Source organism: Bufo gargarizans, chromosome 3 (genome assembly GCF_014858855.1).
Source record: "Bufo gargarizans isolate SCDJY-AF-19 chromosome 3, ASM1485885v1, whole genome shotgun sequence".
Classification (NCBI taxonomy): Eukaryota; Metazoa; Chordata; class Amphibia; order Anura; family Bufonidae; genus Bufo; species Bufo gargarizans.
Window position 1 is genome coordinate 339,508,377 of NC_058082.1, and position 20,895 is coordinate 339,529,271.

The 20,895-nt window shown below is 42.9% G+C and overlaps 1 protein-coding gene across 3 annotated transcripts in view; it reads left to right on the top strand.

Moving 5' to 3' along the window:
* Window positions 1-20,895, top strand: part of CNKSR1 (connector enhancer of kinase suppressor of Ras 1) — a 56,753-nt gene that overhangs the window by 25,998 nt on the left and 9,860 nt on the right. For all 3 annotated transcript variants that reach the window (XM_044287507.1, XM_044287509.1, XM_044287508.1), the window contains 8 exons: window positions 7,707-7,759; window positions 10,422-10,531; window positions 14,955-15,061; window positions 17,306-17,336; window positions 17,781-17,953; window positions 19,046-19,125; window positions 19,211-19,282; window positions 19,836-19,909. In XM_044287507.1, the coding sequence (XP_044143442.1) occupies window positions 7,707-7,759; window positions 10,422-10,531; window positions 14,955-15,061; window positions 17,306-17,336; window positions 17,781-17,953; window positions 19,046-19,125; window positions 19,211-19,282; window positions 19,836-19,909 (700 nt within the window). The remainder of the gene's footprint in view (window positions 1-7,706; window positions 7,760-10,421; window positions 10,532-14,954; window positions 15,062-17,305; window positions 17,337-17,780; window positions 17,954-19,045; window positions 19,126-19,210; window positions 19,283-19,835; window positions 19,910-20,895) is intronic.

The window sequence follows — 20,895 nt, forward strand, 5'->3', positions numbered from 1 at the left end:
ACAGGCTTCTGACCCAGTCGGATGAGGAGTGGGAACCCTCATCTGATGAATCCAGCGGGTCAGAATACGAACCTGTAGAAAGCAGTGGCTCTCTGACCCAAAGTTCGGACGAGGAGGCTGAGGTCCCTGATACCACCAGGCGTACCCGGCCCCGTGTCGCTAGACCGCAGGTTGCGCAGGATCCGCTTCAAGAGCAGCAGAGTGGGGCTGGTGCTGTCGGATTACGTGGTGAGGCATACACCAGCAGCCCAGCCCTCCCTGGACCTAGTACCAGCACTGCCGTACAACCTGGTGAAGTAGCGAGCACCAGAAGGGCAGTTGAAGGTGGCACGTGCAGTAGTGACCCCGTCGCAGCCACCGCAAAGACGTGCCCGTAGAGCCCCTAGAATCCCAGAGGTGCTGGCAAACCCAGATTGGCAGTCCCCAACTTCCGCCGCACCTGTAGTTTTCCCTTTCACCGCCCAGTCTGGAGTTCGGGTTGAGACAGCTCAGATCGGTTCGGCCCTGGGATTTTTTGAACTGTTCTTGACTGCGGAGCTTTTAGACATAGTTGTGGCCGAAACAAACAGGTATGCCACACAATTTATCACCGCTAACCCGGGAAGCTTTTATGCCCAGCCTTTCCGGTGGAAACCAGTCCAAGTTTCCGAACTTAAAACTTTTCTGGGCCTCCTCCTCAACATGGGCCTGACAAAAAAGCATGAATTGCGGTCATATTGGTCCACGAACCCGATTCATCACATGCCCATGTTCTCTGCTGCCATGTCCAGGGCACGTTTTGAGGCCATCCTGCGGTTCCTGCACTTTAGTGACAACACCGCCTCCCGTCCCAGGGGCCACCCTGCTTTTGACCGGCTCCACAAAATTCGGCCCCTCATAGACCATTTCAACCAGAAATTTGCAGATATTTATACCCCAGAGCAAAACATCGGCATACAGTAGACGAGTCCCTGATACATTTTACCGGGCGCCTTGGCTTCAAACAATACATCCCAAGCAAGCGCGCCCGGTATGGGGTCAAATTGTATAAGCTCTGTGAAAGGGCCACAGGCTATACCCACAAATTTCGTGTCTATGAGGGAAAAGATCAGACCCTGGAGCCGGTCGGTTGCCCTGACTACCTGGGGAGCAGTGGGAAGACAGTTTGGGACTTGGTGTCACCCTTATTCGGCAAGGGGTACCATCTTTATGTGGACAATTTTTACACAAGTGTGGCCCTCTTTAGGCATTTGTTTCTAGAACGGATTGGCGCCTGTGGTACCGCGCGAACTAGTCGCGCGGGCTTCCCCCAACGGCTCGTTACCACCCGTCTTGCAAGGGGGCAGAGGGCCGCACTGTGTAACGAAGAACTGCTCGCGGTGAAATGGAGAGACAAGCGTGACGTTTACATGCTCTCCTCCATTCACGCAGACACGACAATACAAATTGAGCGAGCAACCCGTGTCATTGAAAAGCCCCTCTCAGTCCACGACTATAACCTCCACATGGGAGGGGTGGACTTCAATGACCAGATGTTGTCTCCGTATTTAGTTTCCCGACGCACCAGACGCTGGTATAAGAAGGTGTCTGTATATTTAATTCAATTGGCTCTGTACAATAGTATTGTTCTCTACAGTAAGGCTGGGAGAACTGGATCCTTCCTCAAATTTCAGGAAGAGATCATCGAGAACCTCCTGTATCCAGGAGGTTCCGTGGCCCCAACCACCAGTGTAGTTAGCCGTCTACACGAGCGACATTTCCCCAATGTCGTTCCTGGTACCTCAACCCAACAGTCACCCCGAAAAAGATGTCGTGTCTGTAGCAGGAGTGGAATAAGGCGTGACACCCGCTATTTCTGTCCTGACTGTCCGGACCACCCTGCCCTATGCTTTGGAGAGTGTTTCCGGAAGTACCACTCACAGGTACACTATTAGCATAGGGATCATCTCACCAGGACAGGCACACAGGGCTATTAGGGCCCATTCACTCACTGCTGCTGCAAACGTCTCCTTTCACATGGGACAAAGTGCATAACGCACTTCGCCACATCTTTGGGCGATTTGCGCTTTGCACATTGACCCATGGGGAAGGAGAGGTTTGTTCTATAAAGGTAAAAAAAAAACAAAAAAAAAAACACACCAGTAAGCAAACACGTTAATGTTCAGTTAAAAAAGTTAAAGTTTATATGTTCTGTTGCAAAGTTAATAAAATTATTGCGTTGCGGCCTGGTTTTTTCTTTTTTTTTTTCTTTTTTTACCTTCCAGGGGGACCAACCGATCGATTAGCTGCAGCACCGATGTGCATTCTGACAGAAGCATTGCGCTGCTGTCAGATTACACGCAAGTCGGTGTATGCGGCGCTGCAAGACGGGATTTTCTCCTCTGCAGTGACAGATACGTTTGCCGAGGCATATGAGCTGAGGAGGTGGCGGTGTTCATATGCTTTGGCAAACACTTTGTGTGTGTATATATATATATATATATATATATATATATATATATATATATATATATATATATATATATAAAAAAAAAATCCCGGCAATGATTTATTCATCCACATCGATTGATGTGAATGGAGAAATCTGGTTTGCCAGGGCATACGAGCTAAGTGGGTATGGATGTAGGGCGGAGCTCCTATGTCCTGGCAGACGCCTTTCCCCTCCATTTTTTTTTTTTTGGCAGAGGTTTTTTCATCCACATTGATCGATGCGAATGAAGAAATCTGTGCCGTTCATTTTTTTTCTTTCAGCCCAGAGGCTGAACGGAAAAAAAAATCTCATTACCTGTATGCTCAATATAAGGAGAATAGCAGAAACTCCTAATGCTGGCCATACATGTAATGATTGCGGAGACCCTCAAATGCCAGGGCAGTACAAACACCCCACAACTGACCCCATTTTGGAAAGAAGACACCCCAAGGTATTCCGTGAGGGGCATATTGAGTCCATGAAAGATTACAATTTTTGTCCTAAGTTAGCAGAAAGTGAGACTTTGTGAGAAAAATAAAAAATAAAAAATCAATTTCCGCTAACTTATGCAAAAAAAAAAAAATTCTATGAACTCGCCAGGCCCCTCATTGAATACCTTGGGGTGTCTTCTTTCCAAAGTGGGGTCACATGTGGGGTATTTATACTGCCCTGGCTTTTTAGGGGCCCTAAAGCGTGAGAAGAAGTCTGGGATCCAAATGTCTAAAAATGCCCTCCTAAAAGGAATTTGGGCCCCTTTGCGCATCTAGGCTGCAAAAAAGTGTCACACATCTGGTATCGCCGTACTCGGGAGAAGTTGGGCAATGTGTTTTGGGGTGTCATTTTACATATACCCATGCTGGGTGAGATAAACATCTTGATCAAATGCCAACTTTGTATAAAAAAATTGGAAAAGTTGTCTTTTGCCAGGATATTTCTCTCACCCAGCATGGGTATATGTAAAATGACACACCAAAACACATTCCCCAACTTCTCCTGAGTACGGCGATACCAGATGTGTCACACTTTTTTGCAGCCTAGGTGGGCAAAGGGGCACATATTCCAAAGTGCACCTTTCGGATTTCACCGGTCATTTTTTACACATTTTGATTGCAAAGTTCTTCTCACACATTTGGGCCCCTAAATTGCCAGGGCAGTATAACTACCCCACAAGTGACCCCATTTTGGAAAGAAGACACCCCAAGGTATTCCGTGAGGGGCATGGCGAGTTCCTAGAATTTTTTATTTTTTGTCGCAAGTTAGTGGAATATGAGACTTTGTAAGGAAAAAAGAGAAAAAAAAAAAATCATAATTTTCCGCTAACTTGTGACAAAAAATAAAAAATTCTAGGAACTCGCTATGCCCCTCACGGAATACCTTGGGGTGTCTTCTTTCCAAAATGGGGTCACTTGTGGCGTAGTTATACTGCCCTGGCAATTTAGGGGCCCAAATGTGTGAGAAGTACCTTGCAATCAAAATGTGTAAAAAATGGCCTGCAAAATCTGAAAGGTGCACTTTGGAATATGTGCCCCTTTGCCCACCTTGGCAGCAAAAAAGTGTGACACATCTGGTATCGCCGTACTCAGGAGAAGTTGGGGAATGTGTTTTGGGGTGTCATTTTACATATACCCATGCTGGATGAGAGAAATATCTTTGCAAAAGACAACTTTTCCCATTTTTTTTATACAAAGTTGGCATTTGACCAAGATATTTTTCTCACCCAGCATGGGTATATGTAAAATGACACCCCAAAACACATTCCCCAACTTCTCCTGAGTACGGCGATACCAGATGTGTCACACTTTTTTGCTGCCAAGGTGGGCAAAAGGGCACATATTCCAAAGTGCACCTTTTGGATTTCACCGGTCATTTTTTACACATTTTGATTGCAAAGTTCTTCTCACACATTTGGGCCCCTAAATTGCCAGGGCAGTATAACTACCCCACAAGTGACCCCATTTTGGAAAGAAGACACCCCAAGGTATTCTGTGAGGGGCATGGTGAGTTCCTAGAATTTTTTATTTTTTGTCGCAAGTTAGTGGAATATGAGACTTTGTAAGAAAAAAAAAAAATAATAAAATCATCATCATTTTCCGCTAACTTGTGACAAAAAATAAAAAGTTCTATGAACTCACTATGCCCATCAGCGAATACCTTAGGGTGTCTACTTTCCGAAATGGGGTCATTTGTGGGGTGTTTCTACTGTCTGGGCATTGTAGAACCTCAGGAATCATGACAGGTGCTCAGAAAGTCAGAGCTGTTTCAAAAAGCGGAAATTCACATTTTTGTACCATAGTTTGTAAATGCTATAACTTTTACCCAAACCATTTTTTTTTTGCCCAAACATTTTTTTTTTTTATCAAAGACATGTAGAACAATAAATTTGGCGAAAAATTTATATATGGATGTCGTTTTTTTTTGCAAAATTTTACAGCTGAAAGTGAAAAATTTCATTTTTTTGCAAAAAAATCGTTACATTTTGATTAATAACAAAAAAGTAAAAATGCCAGCAGCAATGAAATACCACCAAATGAAAGCTCTATTAGTGAGAAGAAAAGGAGGTAAAATTCATTTGTATGGTAAGTTGCATGACCGAGCGATAAACGGTAAAAGTAGTGTAGTGCCGAAGTGTAAAAAGTGCTCTGGTCATGAAGGGGGTTTCACCTAGCGGGGCTGAAGTGGTTAAAAAAAAAAAAAAAAAAAAAAAAAAAAAAAAAATTTGAGTTTTACACAATTAATGCATTTTTGAAACAAACAAAAAAAATCATGTTATAGTGTCTCCATATTCTGAGTGCCATAGCTTTATTTCGAATTTTTTTGGGTGATTGTCTTAGGGGTAGGGACAAATTTTTTGCGGTATGAGGTTTCATTGGTACTATTTTGGGGGGCATAGTACTTTTTGCTCGCTTGATGTTGCACTTTTTGTGATGTAAGGTGACAAATGGTTGTTTTAGCATTTTTTTCTTTCTTTTTTTTTTTTTTTCTACAGCGTTCAGGTGAGGGGGTGGATCATGTGATATTTTTATAGAGCCAGTTGTTATGGACTCGGCAATACCCAATATGTTTTAATACGCCGGCGTATGCAGCAGGGACCCGGGTGTCAGTGACTGCCGGTTCCGTGACGCTGGTCGGGCGGGCGCAGCTCCTACACCCGCCCGATCAGGCTGCCGTACATGTACGTCCCTGGTCCTTAAGTCACATCCAGCTGTGATGTACATGTACGGCAAGGGTCCTTAAGGAGTTAAACTTTTAATATTTTATTTATGTTTTACTTTATATTTAATAACTATTAGCCCCCTTAAGGGGTTAGAACCTGGGATCTTTTGATCCCTTGTCCTATTCACCCTAAAAGAGATCTATTAGGGTGAATAGGATTTTACTTTGTGCACACAGCAGCAGGGAGCTTACTCTGGCAGCTGTGGAAGGCTTCAGCAGCATCCAGGCTGCCATGGTAACCGATCGGAGCCCCACGATTTCACTGCTGGGGCTTTGATCAGAAGCTGCGACTGCCACAAATGATTATACTGAGGAGGGGGTACTGTGCCACCAATGAATATAATTAACCCATATATACAAATGTACACGGCGAGTGGCAGCTTTATCTTCACAGGCGGCACCTGGCCTCAATGACCGGAATCCCGCTGAACCGCGTCAATTAACCCAAGTGAATAGGTCCACATGAGGCCTTAAAGAGGACCTTTCACCGATTATGACACTGTGAACTAAGTATACAGACATGGAGAGCGGCGCCCGGGGATCTCACTGCACTTACTATTATCCCCGGGCGCCGCTCCTTTCTCCCGCTATGCCCTCCGGTATCTCCGCTCACTAAGTTATAGTAGGCGGAGATTTCAGTCACTAAGTTATGGTAGGCGGAGTCTACCATAACCTGGGTTATTTTCTCCCAGGCTGTGAGCTCTGCAATGCGATTGGCCAGCGCTACAGAAGAACAAGGGCAGACTCCGCCTACCATAACTTAGTGACTGAAATCTCCGCCTACTATAACTTAGTGACTGGAGATACCGGAGGGCATAGCAGGAGAAAGGAGCGGCGCCCGGGATAATAGTAAGTGCAGTGAGATCCCCGGGCGCCGCTCTCCATGTCTGTATACTTAGTTCACAGTGTCATAATCGGTGAAAGGTCCTCTTTAATCTGAGTTTTTGATGTGAAGGCTGCAGAGAGTTTTGGAGGCTAAGATGAGGTGTGGATCCTAAAGGGAAAGAGGTTTGATGCAGTATTCTTATGCGTTTTCTGAAGCTAAAGCAAGGAATGTATAGTGTAGGGAAGAGTATTATATAGGAATTTTTTTTTTTTTATCCACTCCTAGTTTTGGCTTCAAAAACTGCATCAAAATTGCATGTTTTAGTGTACTCTAAACAACAGATTTGACTTTGCCTCTGTTTTTATTCCACTCCTGCTGTTGGCTTAAAAAAAAGTGGATATAAAAACTTAAAAGTATACGTATTTTGCAAATTAATCGGAGAACTTTCTCTAATCTCTATAAATGCCATTCACGTGAAGGCAGTTTTCTATGTTGTTTGTTCTTCAGATTCAAGAGTGGAAAGAAAATGTCTGGTTGTGAGCACTCTGACACACACCGGTGGCATGGGGTCTCATTGGAACGTTGCCCATCTAGTTTGTGGGGCAGAATAGATGGAGTCTTCTAGGGCACAAGTCTGGCTGTGTGTCTGATTCATAATTGGGAACATGGATGTGTTGTCACAGGGACACTGGCTCATATATCGGATCTTTCTCCATCCAAATAAACTGTGACCTGTGAGAGCAGCACATGATGAGGACAGGATTTCAGGCTCTGAATGTAAACAAGAGGGTTTCCACACTCCATTGAGCAGGCTGCAGTTACGTACCTAGAAGTTCAGACTGTAGACCCTGGGTTATATTTCTACTTGTACGCCTGCCATTTCTCATGCAAGGCCATCTCAAATTCATGTACTGCACAGATGCTTTACTTCCAATAATATCATTGTAAGCTGCCTAAATTGGTAGTGTTCACCTCTGGGGTTTTACTCTGTCAAAGTTTTAGAAATAATATATGTCTATTTATTTATTTAAACAAGTATTTTCTCTAAATTCTTTCAAAACAATATAAATCTCTAGAATGGGAAGCATAGCAATCAACAAACATCATCTTTCATCATAGGAACAAAAATTTCTAAATGACTTTCATTTTGCAGCTATTACATATTACTACAGTCTGTGATTTTAGTTTTCTCTTCATGTTGTGTGTTTTTGTTTTTAGGACATCCCCCGGCCAAGGAGTGGGTCAGACTCTAGCCCAAAATCCACAATCAGGTAAGGGAAATAAAGGCACAGTAAATCTAGAAATTGACATACAGAAGAAAACTCACAAAAAATGTTCAAAACTGCAGAATTTTCTGTAGAAATGTTGCAGAGCCCAGATATTAATTTTTTCACAGATCCCTTCTATTATTGGAACACGTAATGGAGCATTTCAGTGTGGAAAATCTGATCACACAAAGTAAAAAAAAAAGATTTTCTTATGCCCCTTTCACACGAGTGAGATTTCTGTCTGAGTGCGATGTATGAAGCAGATGCATATCATCCGGACTAAATCCTGACCTATTCATTTTAATGGGTCTGTGCACATGAGTAATTTTTCACACATTTCTGTGTTCAGGAAAAATCACAGCATGTTCTGCATTGTGCATTTTTCACACAATCCTGGCTCCATAGAAGTGAATGGGGTTTGCATGAAAAACGGATTGCATTTGGATGCAATCCCGATTCAATGTGTTTTTCACGGATGGTTGCTAGGAGATGTAGATTGTTCTTCTTTATCTCACACGTGTGAAAAGCGCATCAAAAACTGATTACACCTGCATGAAACACTGAACCCAATCGCAGACAAAACTAACTGAACTTTCATGCAAAACCATCAGTTTTTTTCCTGTACAGATCCTGGCACAATCCGTATCGCCTGTGTGAAAGAGGCTATACTGTAGCTGCAGTTTGCAGTATATTGGATGGTATGAACCCTGTGATCACATATGACTCAAATGTTCCTACTAAGCCCTTGTTGCCAGTAAACTGTGTAGTTGGGGACCTGGATACTTTTCACACCAAGGGTGTGTGCATATAACATTTGAACACTGCATTCACATTATTCATGTCACGGATCAGCGGATCTGGAGGGGAGTAACTAAGCAACTACCCTGATTTCACTAGAGCCTCAGATGGTGTGGTAATTGCCAGGGGCTACTCCAGAGCGTAAACCAGTCAGTGGCAGCTGTTCCAGGCAGACCAGGAGGTACCTGCGAAGGTACCGACAGTACAGACGTGGTCAGACAGGCACGGTCGTTACCAGGAGCAACAAAACAGGAATCGGCGGAAGAGGCAGAGACTTAGAACAAGCAATGGGTTCACAGGAATAAGGTCAGACAATCCGAGTCGGCAACAGGAGAGGCGATGCAAGCAGGCAGGGATCAGGTGATAAACAAAGTCCAGGAACTAAGTATGAAGTCAAGAACACAAGTGGTAAACAAGTTCTTTAGCACAAGATTAGGACCTTGACTCTGAGGCATCTGGGTAAAGGGCTGGGCCACTTAAATACCTGCAGAAGAGCCAGGGTAGGTTAATGAGATCACATGACATGACTCGGCCCCGCCCAGGGAGTGATGCATACTGCCACATCAGCAGCCGAGTACAAGCAGTGTCCAGGTTAAATGGAAGTTGTGGAGCGGAATTCACATAGGTAATACCAACCGCACAGGCAGAGTCCAGAGCTGGAAGCAGAGATCACAGATGAGCACAGCGCCCGGGACCACAGTAATGAGTGGGGGAACAGCGCTGCACAGAGGTCGCTGTTACGATTCATAGAGAAGGCTCCCATCCTATTCACCAAACATATTCACAGCATCTTATTGACCCAATGTAAGCTAATAAAGTGTATATGTTCATTTTATTATTTTTTTTAAACTGTATGGAGTAGTGTAGTAGACTGCTTTTCCATATAGAGCTTTCACCTTATGAACCCTTAGGCCCCTTTTCCCCGAGCGTGACTGATTAGGTCCAGATGCCTTCAGGGTGCATTCAGTGAAATTCGCACCATTTTGCAAACAAGTTGTCAGTTTTGTCTGCGAATGCATTGAGTTGTTCAGTTTTTTTTCTGCGCGGGTGCAATGCGTTTTGATGTGCTTTTCACGCGTGATAAACATTTACAAACAACATCTCTTAGCAACCATCAGTGAAAAACCATCGAGTAATTCAAGACAAAAAAAATCCTTGATGCAAATTTTTTGCATCGTGGTCACGTGACACAAACGAATCCTCGAAGCGGGAGTGAAGTGCTTGCTATTACTCTCACTCCGTGGTCTCCCGTTGTCCCGCAATGCACTCAGAATACTCACCTTTCTAGCAGGGTGCCTCCGGACACTGGATAGCAAGTCCATGATCCCGCGTTGCACTGACCTCCTGATGTACGCACGACGTGACCTGACGCGCTGTGTGACGTCAGGCCCAGAGCAGCGTGGAACGATGGAGTGTCGGCAGCGCCCCTGCTGGAAATGTGAGGGGGTGGGGGCGCTAAGGCTGGGCGCCCTGAGCACAGCAACCAATGACACTGTGCACTCTGGGTGTCAGGAGCAGGGCAGGCTGGGCTTTCACGGACTGTGCATCCATGGTTTAACTGAAGTGTGGCCGGCCTTAGGGGAGAGATGTTACAAGGGGAGCAGAGACTGACACAAGGGGGAGAGAGACGATGGCACAAGAGGGGAGAGCTGATGGCTCTGGGGTGGGGGAGAGCTGATGGCACTGGGGTGGGGGTGAGCTTGGGGGAGTGGAGCTGATGGCACTGGGGTGGGGGAGAGCTGATCGCACAGGGGGGGAACGTGTTTCTTTGCTTCATACAGGTCAGATTTGCTCGCTCATATGTTCCATGTATACATGTAGAAAGGAGCTCTTTATATGATTTTCTTTTTGCTTTTGTTTATTTCAGCCTTCTCTCTGTCCCCTTATCTCCTGGAGTACTGAGGACTACAGTGTCTGAAAGTAATCTTTTAAATCCTGCAAATGCAGCAGTTCCTCAGAAATTCCAAGGCCAAGAAGGTGAGAAGCAACATTTAAATTGTGTGTAATTGTTTGTTGCCTCCTACTGCAACACATTTTTATTTTACATGAACCACCAAAAACATAAAAATGCTCATTCAAACAAATTAGAAGTTGTGCTAGCTGGAAATTTCCTTGATGTCCTTCACAGGCTTGTTTAGCCATTGGCATGCGTATTTCAATAGCTTGAGAAGAGTATGTAAGCAGCTTTGACATACTGTTACGTCATGGGAACCACTGAGTTCCCGCAATTTGACGTACTAGTACGTCATAGTGATCGCGCGGGCACCGGAGCGGTGCGCGCGCAATCACTGCAGGGGCCCAGCAGTCCATGGTAGCCGGGCCCCTGCTGTATCCGCCGGCATCGCTGTAAGGCCCTTTTCACACGGGCGAGTTTTCCACGCAGGTGCAATGCGTGAGGTGAACGCATTGCACCCGCACTGAATCTGGACCTGTTCATTTCTATGAAGCTGTGCACATGAGCTGTGATTTTCACACATCACTTGTGCGTTGCGTGAAAATCGCAGCATGCTCTATATTGTGCATTTTCCACGCAACGCAGGCCCCATAGAAGTTAATGGGGCTGCGTGAAAATCGCAAGCAAGTGCGGATGCGGTGCGATTTTCACGCATGGTTGCTAAGATGACAGTCTATTCACTGTATTATTTTCCCTTATAACATGGTTATAAGGGAAAATAATAGCATTCTGAATACAGAATGCGTAGTAGGTCAATTGAGGGTTAAAATATAAAAAAAATTAACTCGCCTCCTCCTCTTGATCGCGTAGTTGCCTATCTCTTCTTACTTCATTAATCATGAGCTGCCGGCTAAAGGACCTGTGGTGACGTCACATCACATGGTGATGGACCATATGATGAGCTCAGTGATGTCACTACAGGTCCTGAAAAAAGAACAGGAGACCGGCAGCTACGTGATCAATTGGAGGAGGTGAGTTAATTATTTTTATTATTTTGTAACCCTCAATTGACCTTGTACTAAGCATTCTGTATTAAAGAATGCTATTATTTTCCCTTATAACCATGTTATAAGGGAAAATAATTACATCTACACAACACCGAACCCAAACCTGAACTTCAGTGAAGAAGTTCGAGTCTTGGTACCACATTAAGTTTTTTATCACGTGCGTACAAAACGCATTGCACTCGCGCAATAAAAACTGAGCGAATCGGTCCAAAAATAAAAAAGCTATGGCTCTCAGACTATGAGACACTAAAATATGATTATTTTTTGCTTCCAAACTGCTGCTATTGTGCTAAAGTGAAAAAAATATAAAAAAGTATACATATTAGGTATTGCCACGTGCGTAACGATGTGCTCTATAAAAAAGTTACATGACCTAATCCCTCGGTTAAACGCTGTAAAAAAAACGGTGCCAAAACATAAATTTTTCTTTTGTTACCTTGCCTGACAAAAAACGTAATATAGAGCAATAAAAAATCATATGTACCCCAAAATAGTACCAACAAAACTGGCACCTTATCCCGTAGTTTCAAAAATGTGGTCACTTTTATGAGTTTCTGCGGTAGGGGTGCATCAGGGGGGCTTCAAATGTGACATGGCATCTAAAAACCAGTTCAGCTAAATTTTCCTTCCAAAAACCATATGGCGTTCTTTTCCTTCTGCGCCCTGCCGTGTGCCTGTACAGCAGTTTACAATCACATGTGGGGTGTTTCTGTAAACTGCAGAATCAGGGTAATAAATATTGAGTTTTATTTGGCTGTTAACCCTTGCTTTTCTACTGGAAAAATGGATTAAAATGTAAAATCTGCCAAAAAAGTGAAATTCTGAAATTTCATCTCCATTTTCCATCAATTCTTGTGGAACACCCAAAGGGTTAAGAAAGTTTGTAAAATCAGTTTTGTATATACCTTGAGGGGTGTAGTTTCTAAAATGGGTTCATTTTTGGGTGGTTTCTATTATATAAGCCTCACAAAGTGACTTCAGACCTGAACTGGTCCTTTTTAAAAAGTGGGTTTTGGAAATTTTCCGAAAAATTTCAAGATTTGCTTCCATACTTCTAAGCCTATACTTCTAAGTCTAAGAAAATGTCATTTTCAAAATGATCCAAACATGAAGTAGACATATGGGGAATGTAAAGTTAATTACTATTCTTGAAAGTATTACTATCTATTATAAAAGTAGAGAAATTGAAATTTGGAAATTTTTTGAAAGTTTTGGTATTTTTGGGGGTATTTTTTTAACTTTATTTTTACCACTATTATGAAGGACAATATGTGACAAGTAAACAGTCTCAGAATGGCCTGTATAAGTAAAAGCGTTTTAAAGTTATCACCACATAAAGTGACACGTGTCAGAGTTGCAAAAAATGGCCTGGGCAGGAAGGTGAAAACAGGCCCGGGGTTGAAGGGGTTAATGCAAAAAGCCATGGATCAGCCTCAGATTTCTGCCATGGATACAGCAGATGCACTTTTGGACTTTCCAATTTTTGTTTTAAGCCATGTGAACAGGGCCGGTGCAAGGATTTTTGCCGCCTTAGGCAAAGATCCATTTTGCCTCCCCCCTCATGTCACTCGCTCACAGACAGACAGACACGCACTCAGACACTCACTGAATGATGTACACAGAAACTCACTGACAGACATACTCGCTGACAGACACACATACACTCATTCAGACATTCACTGCAGACACACACCTACCCACTGAAACACACACACACACACACACACACACACACACACACACTCACTGGCAGACAAACACACACGTATACACTCACTGATAAACATACACACACTCTCTGACAAACACCCAGACACTTACTGACCAGACATCCCTTACTGACAGACATCCACACATACACAGACACTCAATGACAGACACACATACATTTACTGACAGACACACACACTTATTTACTCACTCACTCACTGACAGACACACACAGGCAGACACTCACTTAAACACTCACCTCCCTGGGGTCCAGTGTGGTGCAGCTCCTCTGTCCTCCAGTGCGCCGTTTAGTATGCCGGGGCCGGAATGACGTCATATTCCGGCATCACAGAGGGCGCGCGAGGGAGGAGTGGGGAGCTGCTAGAACAGCCTCCCTTGCCGCCCGCCTCCTCTCCTCCGGTAATTTACTGGCAGAGCAGGCACCTGCCATCAGGGTAAGCAGATGCCTGCTCTGCCATATTTAAGAAGGACCTCCACCTCCTGGCCCCCCTGTAACAGCGCTGGGAGCGGCTCTAGAGCTGCCCGCCCAGGGCTGCAGCCCCAGACAGGGGGAGCCCACCAGGGCGGCGCCCCACTGGCCCTGCATGTGAACATACCTTACCAGACCTAGATTGACAAGAGGAAGATTGTTGGCTTTAAAACAAGACCAATATTAGTTGTAGCTCAAGCTGCGATCTAGGCAGAGGTATAGTTTTTAGAGCAGCAGCTACCTCAGCAGTAACACAGCTCAGGGTAAACTGTATTGTAGGGCTGCAGCTAACGATTATTTGAATCATCGATTAGTTGTCAATAATTTCATCGATTAATCGGGAAAAAACACCAAAATGGCAAAAAAAAGGGGTTTATATGATTTTACTTGAAAAATTATGTTCAAAGGCCATATTTTAAAAAATAGTGAATGGCACTGTTATGGGGGATCTGTGGATGGCACTTATGGAGGGGATCTGTGGATGGCACTGTTATGGGGGGACCTGTGGATGACACTATATATGTGTCATCCACAGATCTCCCCCTTAGCAGTGTAATCCACAGATCCACCTCCCATAACGGTGCCATCCACAGATCCCCCTCCCCATAACGGTGCCATCCACAGATCCCCCTCCCCATAACAGCCCTGGCCCCTCCGCTCACAGCAGTATTCCTTAACCGGCAGTAACTTTTACTTTAAATCAGCGCATCTTCTTTTACCTTACAATGAAGCTCCAGTAACAGGCAGAGCGGGCAGCGGCGAAACGTCACTTACTCACGTGACGCGCCTGCTCCACTTACTTTATGAATAAAGCAGGCGGAGCAGGCGCGTCACTTGAGTAAGTGACGTTACGCCCCCGCTCGCTCTGTCTGTTACTGGAGCTTCATTGTAAGGTAATAAAGATGCGGTGATCTAAAGTTCAAGGACCCGCAGGCATAGAGCCTGACCACCCGCTCCCGCCCGCATAGCAACGAATTGGCCGATTATTCGATAACGGGATTCATTGACAACGAATCCCGTTATCAAATATTATCGATAACGTCGATTAATCGTTGCAGCCCTACTGTTTTGTCCAGTTCTTAAAGCCCTAGCTCTGCTTGGAGTAAATGAATAGGTTAATGTGAAGATGTAGCGTATTTCCGCATGAGGGACACCTTTTAAATTAAAATGTAGATCTTTGCAATAATACAATTAATTTTCTTTTTTTTTTTTTTTTTTTTTTCTTCTTCTTTCTCCAAGGTTCGCTCAAGAATTCAGAGACAACCTCAATAAGCTCTCAAAGTCGCAAAAAGGATAAGAAACTGCACCTTTCACCAGTCAGTGGTCAGGCAAACCGTGATAAAAGGGTACCAAGCCATTCAACCCTGTTGTATAATGTCTTAACTAGCACTAACTTTCTACTGTCCTATAACAATATTGTTTTATTGTGAACATTTTCTGTTACAAAGACATTAATCTAGCTTAGGGTTAATGTATGTGATTACCTTGTGTGATTTCACATACCTCATGCCTTTCATTTATCCATAAATCAATAGTGTATGCAAAGATAAAAAAAAGGTTGTAATAAATCTTCTTAAAATAAAATGCACTCTAGTCAAATTAAAATACATCCTACCTCCTAAGCCAGACTTTTTCTTCACTATCTGTAACAGTGTAAAATCTCTGCACGAACTAAAACCATTTGCTAAGAAGTGTCTTTTTAAATTACACAGAAGAGGGCTGCAGATAGACTATGCGCACACACAAATCTGATTTTCAGATAGTATGTTAGTACATCTATTTCATGCCAGACCTAGATTGACCATAGCACTGCTAAGGCTACTTTCACACTAACGTTTATTTTAATTTTTTTGCAGAAGCGTCAAGGATCAGCAAAAACGCTTCCGTTACAATAATACAACCGCATGCATCCGTCATGAATGGATCCGTTTTTATTATGTTTTCTATAGCCATGACGGATCCGTCATGAACACCATTAAATGTCAATGGGGGACGGATCCGTTTTTTATTGTGTCAGAGAAAATGGATCCGTCCTCATTGACTTACATTGTGTGCCAGGACGTATCCGTTTGGCTTCGCTTCGTCAGGCGGACAGCAAAACTCTGCAAGCAGCATTTTGGTGTCCGCCTCCAGAGCGGAATGGACACTGATCGGAGGCAAACTGATGCATTCTGAGCGGATCCTTTTCCATTCAGAATGCATTAGGGCAAAACTGCTCTGTTTTGTACCGCTTGTGAGAGCCCTGAACGGATCTCACAAACAAAAAGCCAAAACACCAGTGTGAAAGTAGCCTAAGTCACGTAAAGTCTTTCAATACAGAAAACAGTAGCTCCTATATGGGACAAACCCAGGCACTCAGCGTATACAAAACTATAATACAAAAATATATATACAAAAATATATCTTGCACAAACACATCGGGACATAAAGTTATAGCATTGCAAGTAGTGGAAAAGGTGGGATGGAAAAACAAGTATAAATCAAAGCATGTGGCCCCCCCACCACGTGGTTGTGTTTGTCTTTGCCAATGTATGCATCTATTTATTTGTTTTATTGATTTCAATAGATATATTTTTGTATTATAGATTTGTATATGCTGAGTGCCTGGGTTTTTCCCTTCTAGGAGCTATTCATTTTTGACCCTTGCGTTTTATTCATGCTGTACAACTGTATTCCGGTTTTGTGTTTTTATTGCTCATTGGTATCCCAATACAGAAAAGAAGTCAAAATTCTGAGTTGCGCTGCTCTAGTGAAACGCCACTTCAGCAGAGTATGTTTCTCCAAGCAGTGGTTTTTATTATACCCACAAAAGAGCACAAATTAGAAGCACATAAAATATGGCCGCACACTGGTACAATATCTTTGTGGCTGGATATGCCCAGAGTTCTTCTGGGGCTTAAATGCTTCCTATCTCCCAAAATTATTTTAAGGGTGCATTCACACGACTGCGCCGTGTTTTGCGATCCGCAAATTGCAGATCCACAAAACACAGACGCCGCCCGTGTGCTTTCCTCAGTTTGCAGAACGGAACAGGCGGCCCATTATAGAAATGCCTATGCTTGTCCACGGACAAGCATAGGACATGCTCTATCTTTTTTGCAGGGCCATGGAAAGGAGCTACGAATGCGGACAGCACACGGTGTGCTTTCTGCATCTTTTGTGGCCTAATTGACATGAATAGGTCCGCACCGTTCCGAAAAATTGCAGAACGGATGCAGACCCATTCATACGGCCACGTGAATGAGCCCTCAATCATTTCAAATACTACTCCGATTCATCTAGTGGCCATATGGGCAGCAGCACCTAAGCTGCAAGTATTTCTTTCTGTTATATAGTGATAACAGAGCAAGTCTGAATATTGACTTGCGTTGTGTATTGGAAGATTTGACCTACTTCTGACAGACTGCTTCACTTTCACATTTTCTATGTAGGACTATCACAGAAAGGCTTTACATATGCACCTGTTGTCTGTGGTACAGGACGGGGATCTGCGCTCGGGCTGCCAATTCTTACATTTTTCCTTGTAGTTGACTGTTGAATAATATGTCTATACTCTATATAATCTATACTTATACTCTTATTCATTTTAGGCTTTAGGAGGAGTTACACAAACTCAGAAAGGTAATTCTATTAGTTCATAATACTGGTACTCGCTGCATACCTGAAATTCATAAATAAAATGTATCATGACCAATAATATCATTAGAAATAAATGGGGGTCATTTAACAAACTGGTGTTTAGAAGAACTGGTTTAGTTGCCCATAGCAACCAATCAGATTCCACCTTTCATTTGACAGCTCCTTTAGAAAATGAAAGGTGGAATCTGATTGGTTGCTATGGGCAACTAAGCTAGTTCAGCTTTACATCAGTTTGATAAATGATCCAAAAATGTGGGATTGGGAATATTCGATTCCGGCTATTTCTTGCTAATTAATATTTGTGGATGCGAAAAAACCTGCTGATGCTGTTTAGTAATAGTAAGCTTGTCTTGCAAAGTGCCTAAATGATTTTATTTTACAATTTCATTAGAATTGTATTTTACATTTGTTTCTGTTGAAACCTAGGTGCTGCAACCAAGTTAAGTCGTAGACGGGTGTCCTGCAAGGACTTGGGTAGCCCTGATTGTGATGGATGGCTGTGGCAGAGAAAGGAAAATGTTAGCTTCATGTCACAAAAGTGGAAACGTTGCTGGTGTGTTCTTAAGAAAGATCGATTGTACTGGTACAACTCACCACAGGTATACATTGTAAATGTGGAGTACTGTCACCGTTCAGTAAAACACATGGCTCGTTCTGAGAACTGTATTTCTGGCTGTAGAAGCTTTAGAAATCCTGTGATGGTATGACGATCTACTGGGCTTCCTGTTTACAAGCTATAAATGTCTCTATCCCCTTGTTTGGTCCACTGATCAGCTACAATAGCAGCTGGCTAACTGGCATCAAATTACTAGTGCACGGATTTATGTAAAGTGCAAAGGACGGAGAAACATGACTCCCTGCTTGTCTCTATCTATCTTACATAATGTGTGTATATACAGTACAGACCAAAAGTTTGGACACACCTTCTCATTCAAAGAGTTTTCTTTATTTTCATGACTATGAAAATTGTAGATTCACACTGAAGGCATCAAAACTATGAATTAACACATTATGACATATTCTTGGTTCTTCAAAGTAGCCACCTTTTGCTTTGATTACTGCTTTGCACACTCTTGGCATTCTCTTGATGAGCTTCAAGAGGTAGTCACCCTGTCAGGTTTAATAAGTGGGATTTCTTGCCTTATAAATGGGGTTGGGACCATCAGTTGCGTTCTGGAGAAGTCAGATGGATACACAGCTGATAGTCCTACTGAATAGACTGTTAGAAGCAAAAGGTGGCTACTTTGAAGAACCTAGAATCTGACATTTTCAGTTGTTTCACACTTTTTTGTTATGTATATAATTCCACATGTGCTAATTCATAGTTTTGATGCCTTTTGGTCTGTAGTGTGTGTGTGTGTGTGTGTGTGTGTGTATGTGTATATATATATATTATATAATTTGTATCTGTCTCTTTCTCTCCCCCTTTACCCATTTGAATGGAGTGACAGCCTTGCATTCTGTGATGGCTCCATTCAACTCTGTGGACCACTGAAGCTGACTGAGCATGCAACACAGGACTCTTGTTCTCATGATCATTAGGGATCCCAGTGGTCAGATCCCCACAAAAAACCATACACTTAAGTTTTTGTAATGGGACAGCCCAGTTAAAAGTAGACCGTTTCTCTATGCACTAATTGTGATCAATCTCCACAGTGACTCTTCTGTTCTAAGATTTCATTGTGTTGCAGGATGAGAAGGCTATAGGACTGCTAAATATTTCTTCATATAGTCTGGAAAGCACTCGGGAGGCAAAATCCAAAAAGAAGTAGTAAGTAGTCAAAAATGTTAGAAATGTATGATTGAATAATCACAAGTGGATGTTTTAGAAAATGTTATATTCTTCTTTCCTTTAGTGAATTTCAACTCTCCCACCCAACATACAAGCCATTTGTGTTTGCTGCAGACAACCTGACTGACATGCAAATGTGAGTGCATCAACCTTCATCTCCTAAATTTCAACTTTTATCAGTACTTTCTAGGGCTGCGCCCTAATTTGCTTTCATTTAACCCACAATGTTCACTTTAAAAAAATGATGGCATCTATTTTTTTTTTTTTTTTAACATATAGTCTCCTCCACTCCTCCCTCTAATGTAAGGATTTGGGATTACTATCTTTCCTTGGGAAGAGATCACTTAATCGCCATGAGGAGACTTGTAGGCCATACATGCTCATGTGGAATTCTGGGAAGAAAGGGATGCAAATGTCCTCTTAACAAGCTCTGCCGCCACCAGATGTAAGGCAGCTGTCCTAGAAGTAAAGTATGGAGCAGCCAATGGCAGACGGGGACGAGCCTCTCTAGCGTCACATTTTCCTGAGGATAGATCATCAATATAAACAGGCTGCACAACCCCTTTAGGCACCCAATTTAATATGCGGATGAATTCAGTTTGTAAACTGCTTTACAGTTGATAGATGAATCCTGTCATCACACTAAAGCTTTTGCATTGATTTATCTCTGACTTTTTCTTATCCCGCAGGTGGGTAACCTTTCTCTTAAAATCGCTGCAGAGATATACAACTCCACAGAATTCCAGTCATTCACGAGAGGAAGGTAATTTAACAGTCTCAGGTGGAAAACCAGATTTATTAATTTCTCCCCCAACTAATTTTCAGCTACACTTGACCAGATGTGCAGCCCGTTTTGATTCATATCAGATGCAGTCTTGATTTTTCTTCTCCACATCACATGAGCAGGTGGAACTAGCTAGCACCAGGTTTGCAGGCTCTGTGACAGTGTGATTACCCTTTCTACCATATTCTCTTGAATAAATTTAGAAAGGATTAAATATGGAGCCAGAAAGGCTGGATGTTCAAATTCTTCATTATTTTGTGACATTAATCTGTATATATCGGTACAGGCCATGTGAGAGAAAAGTGCTGAATATAGTACAAGTGGTTCCTCAACCTAACATTGTCACCCTGGAACCAATACCTATTTAAACTTGAGACTATAGGGACAAACCATTTATCATGGGGGTACTATTTCAAGTCGGTTTCCCTTGAATCCTCATACTTTGCACAAAATTTAACAAACGTTACATGCTGTTTTGCCATGACCTTACACTTTTGTTTAGAAATGGTACTCCAGTTTTTTACGCCACCCTCCTACTGGAGCAACTTTTTTTTTTGTTTGTTTTTTTGTAACATTTAAAAAAAAGTCTTGGTTATAAATTTGAAGTGAAACATGGGTAACACACCCACTTTTTAAAGCTTGAGTGAAAATGTAAAAAGTCGCAAAATGTTTGTACAAGTAACCCCACAATTTGCAAAGGCCCTATTTTGCTACTTTTTGAAGTCTGAATTTTGGGATGCAGGGCATGATAAATTTCCTGTATGAGCCTGTTTGCCAAGCTTTCAAGTTATCCCTGTTCCACAGGGTAGGGGATAACTAACTAACTGATTGGTGGGGAGTCCGACCTTTGGGGAAACAGAACATAGTACTGCACCATACTGTAGTAAGGCTTTACTAGACAGCCAATCAGTGAATGCATTGCAGCAGTACAGTTAGTATACCCGTAAATGCTAATGCTGATTGGC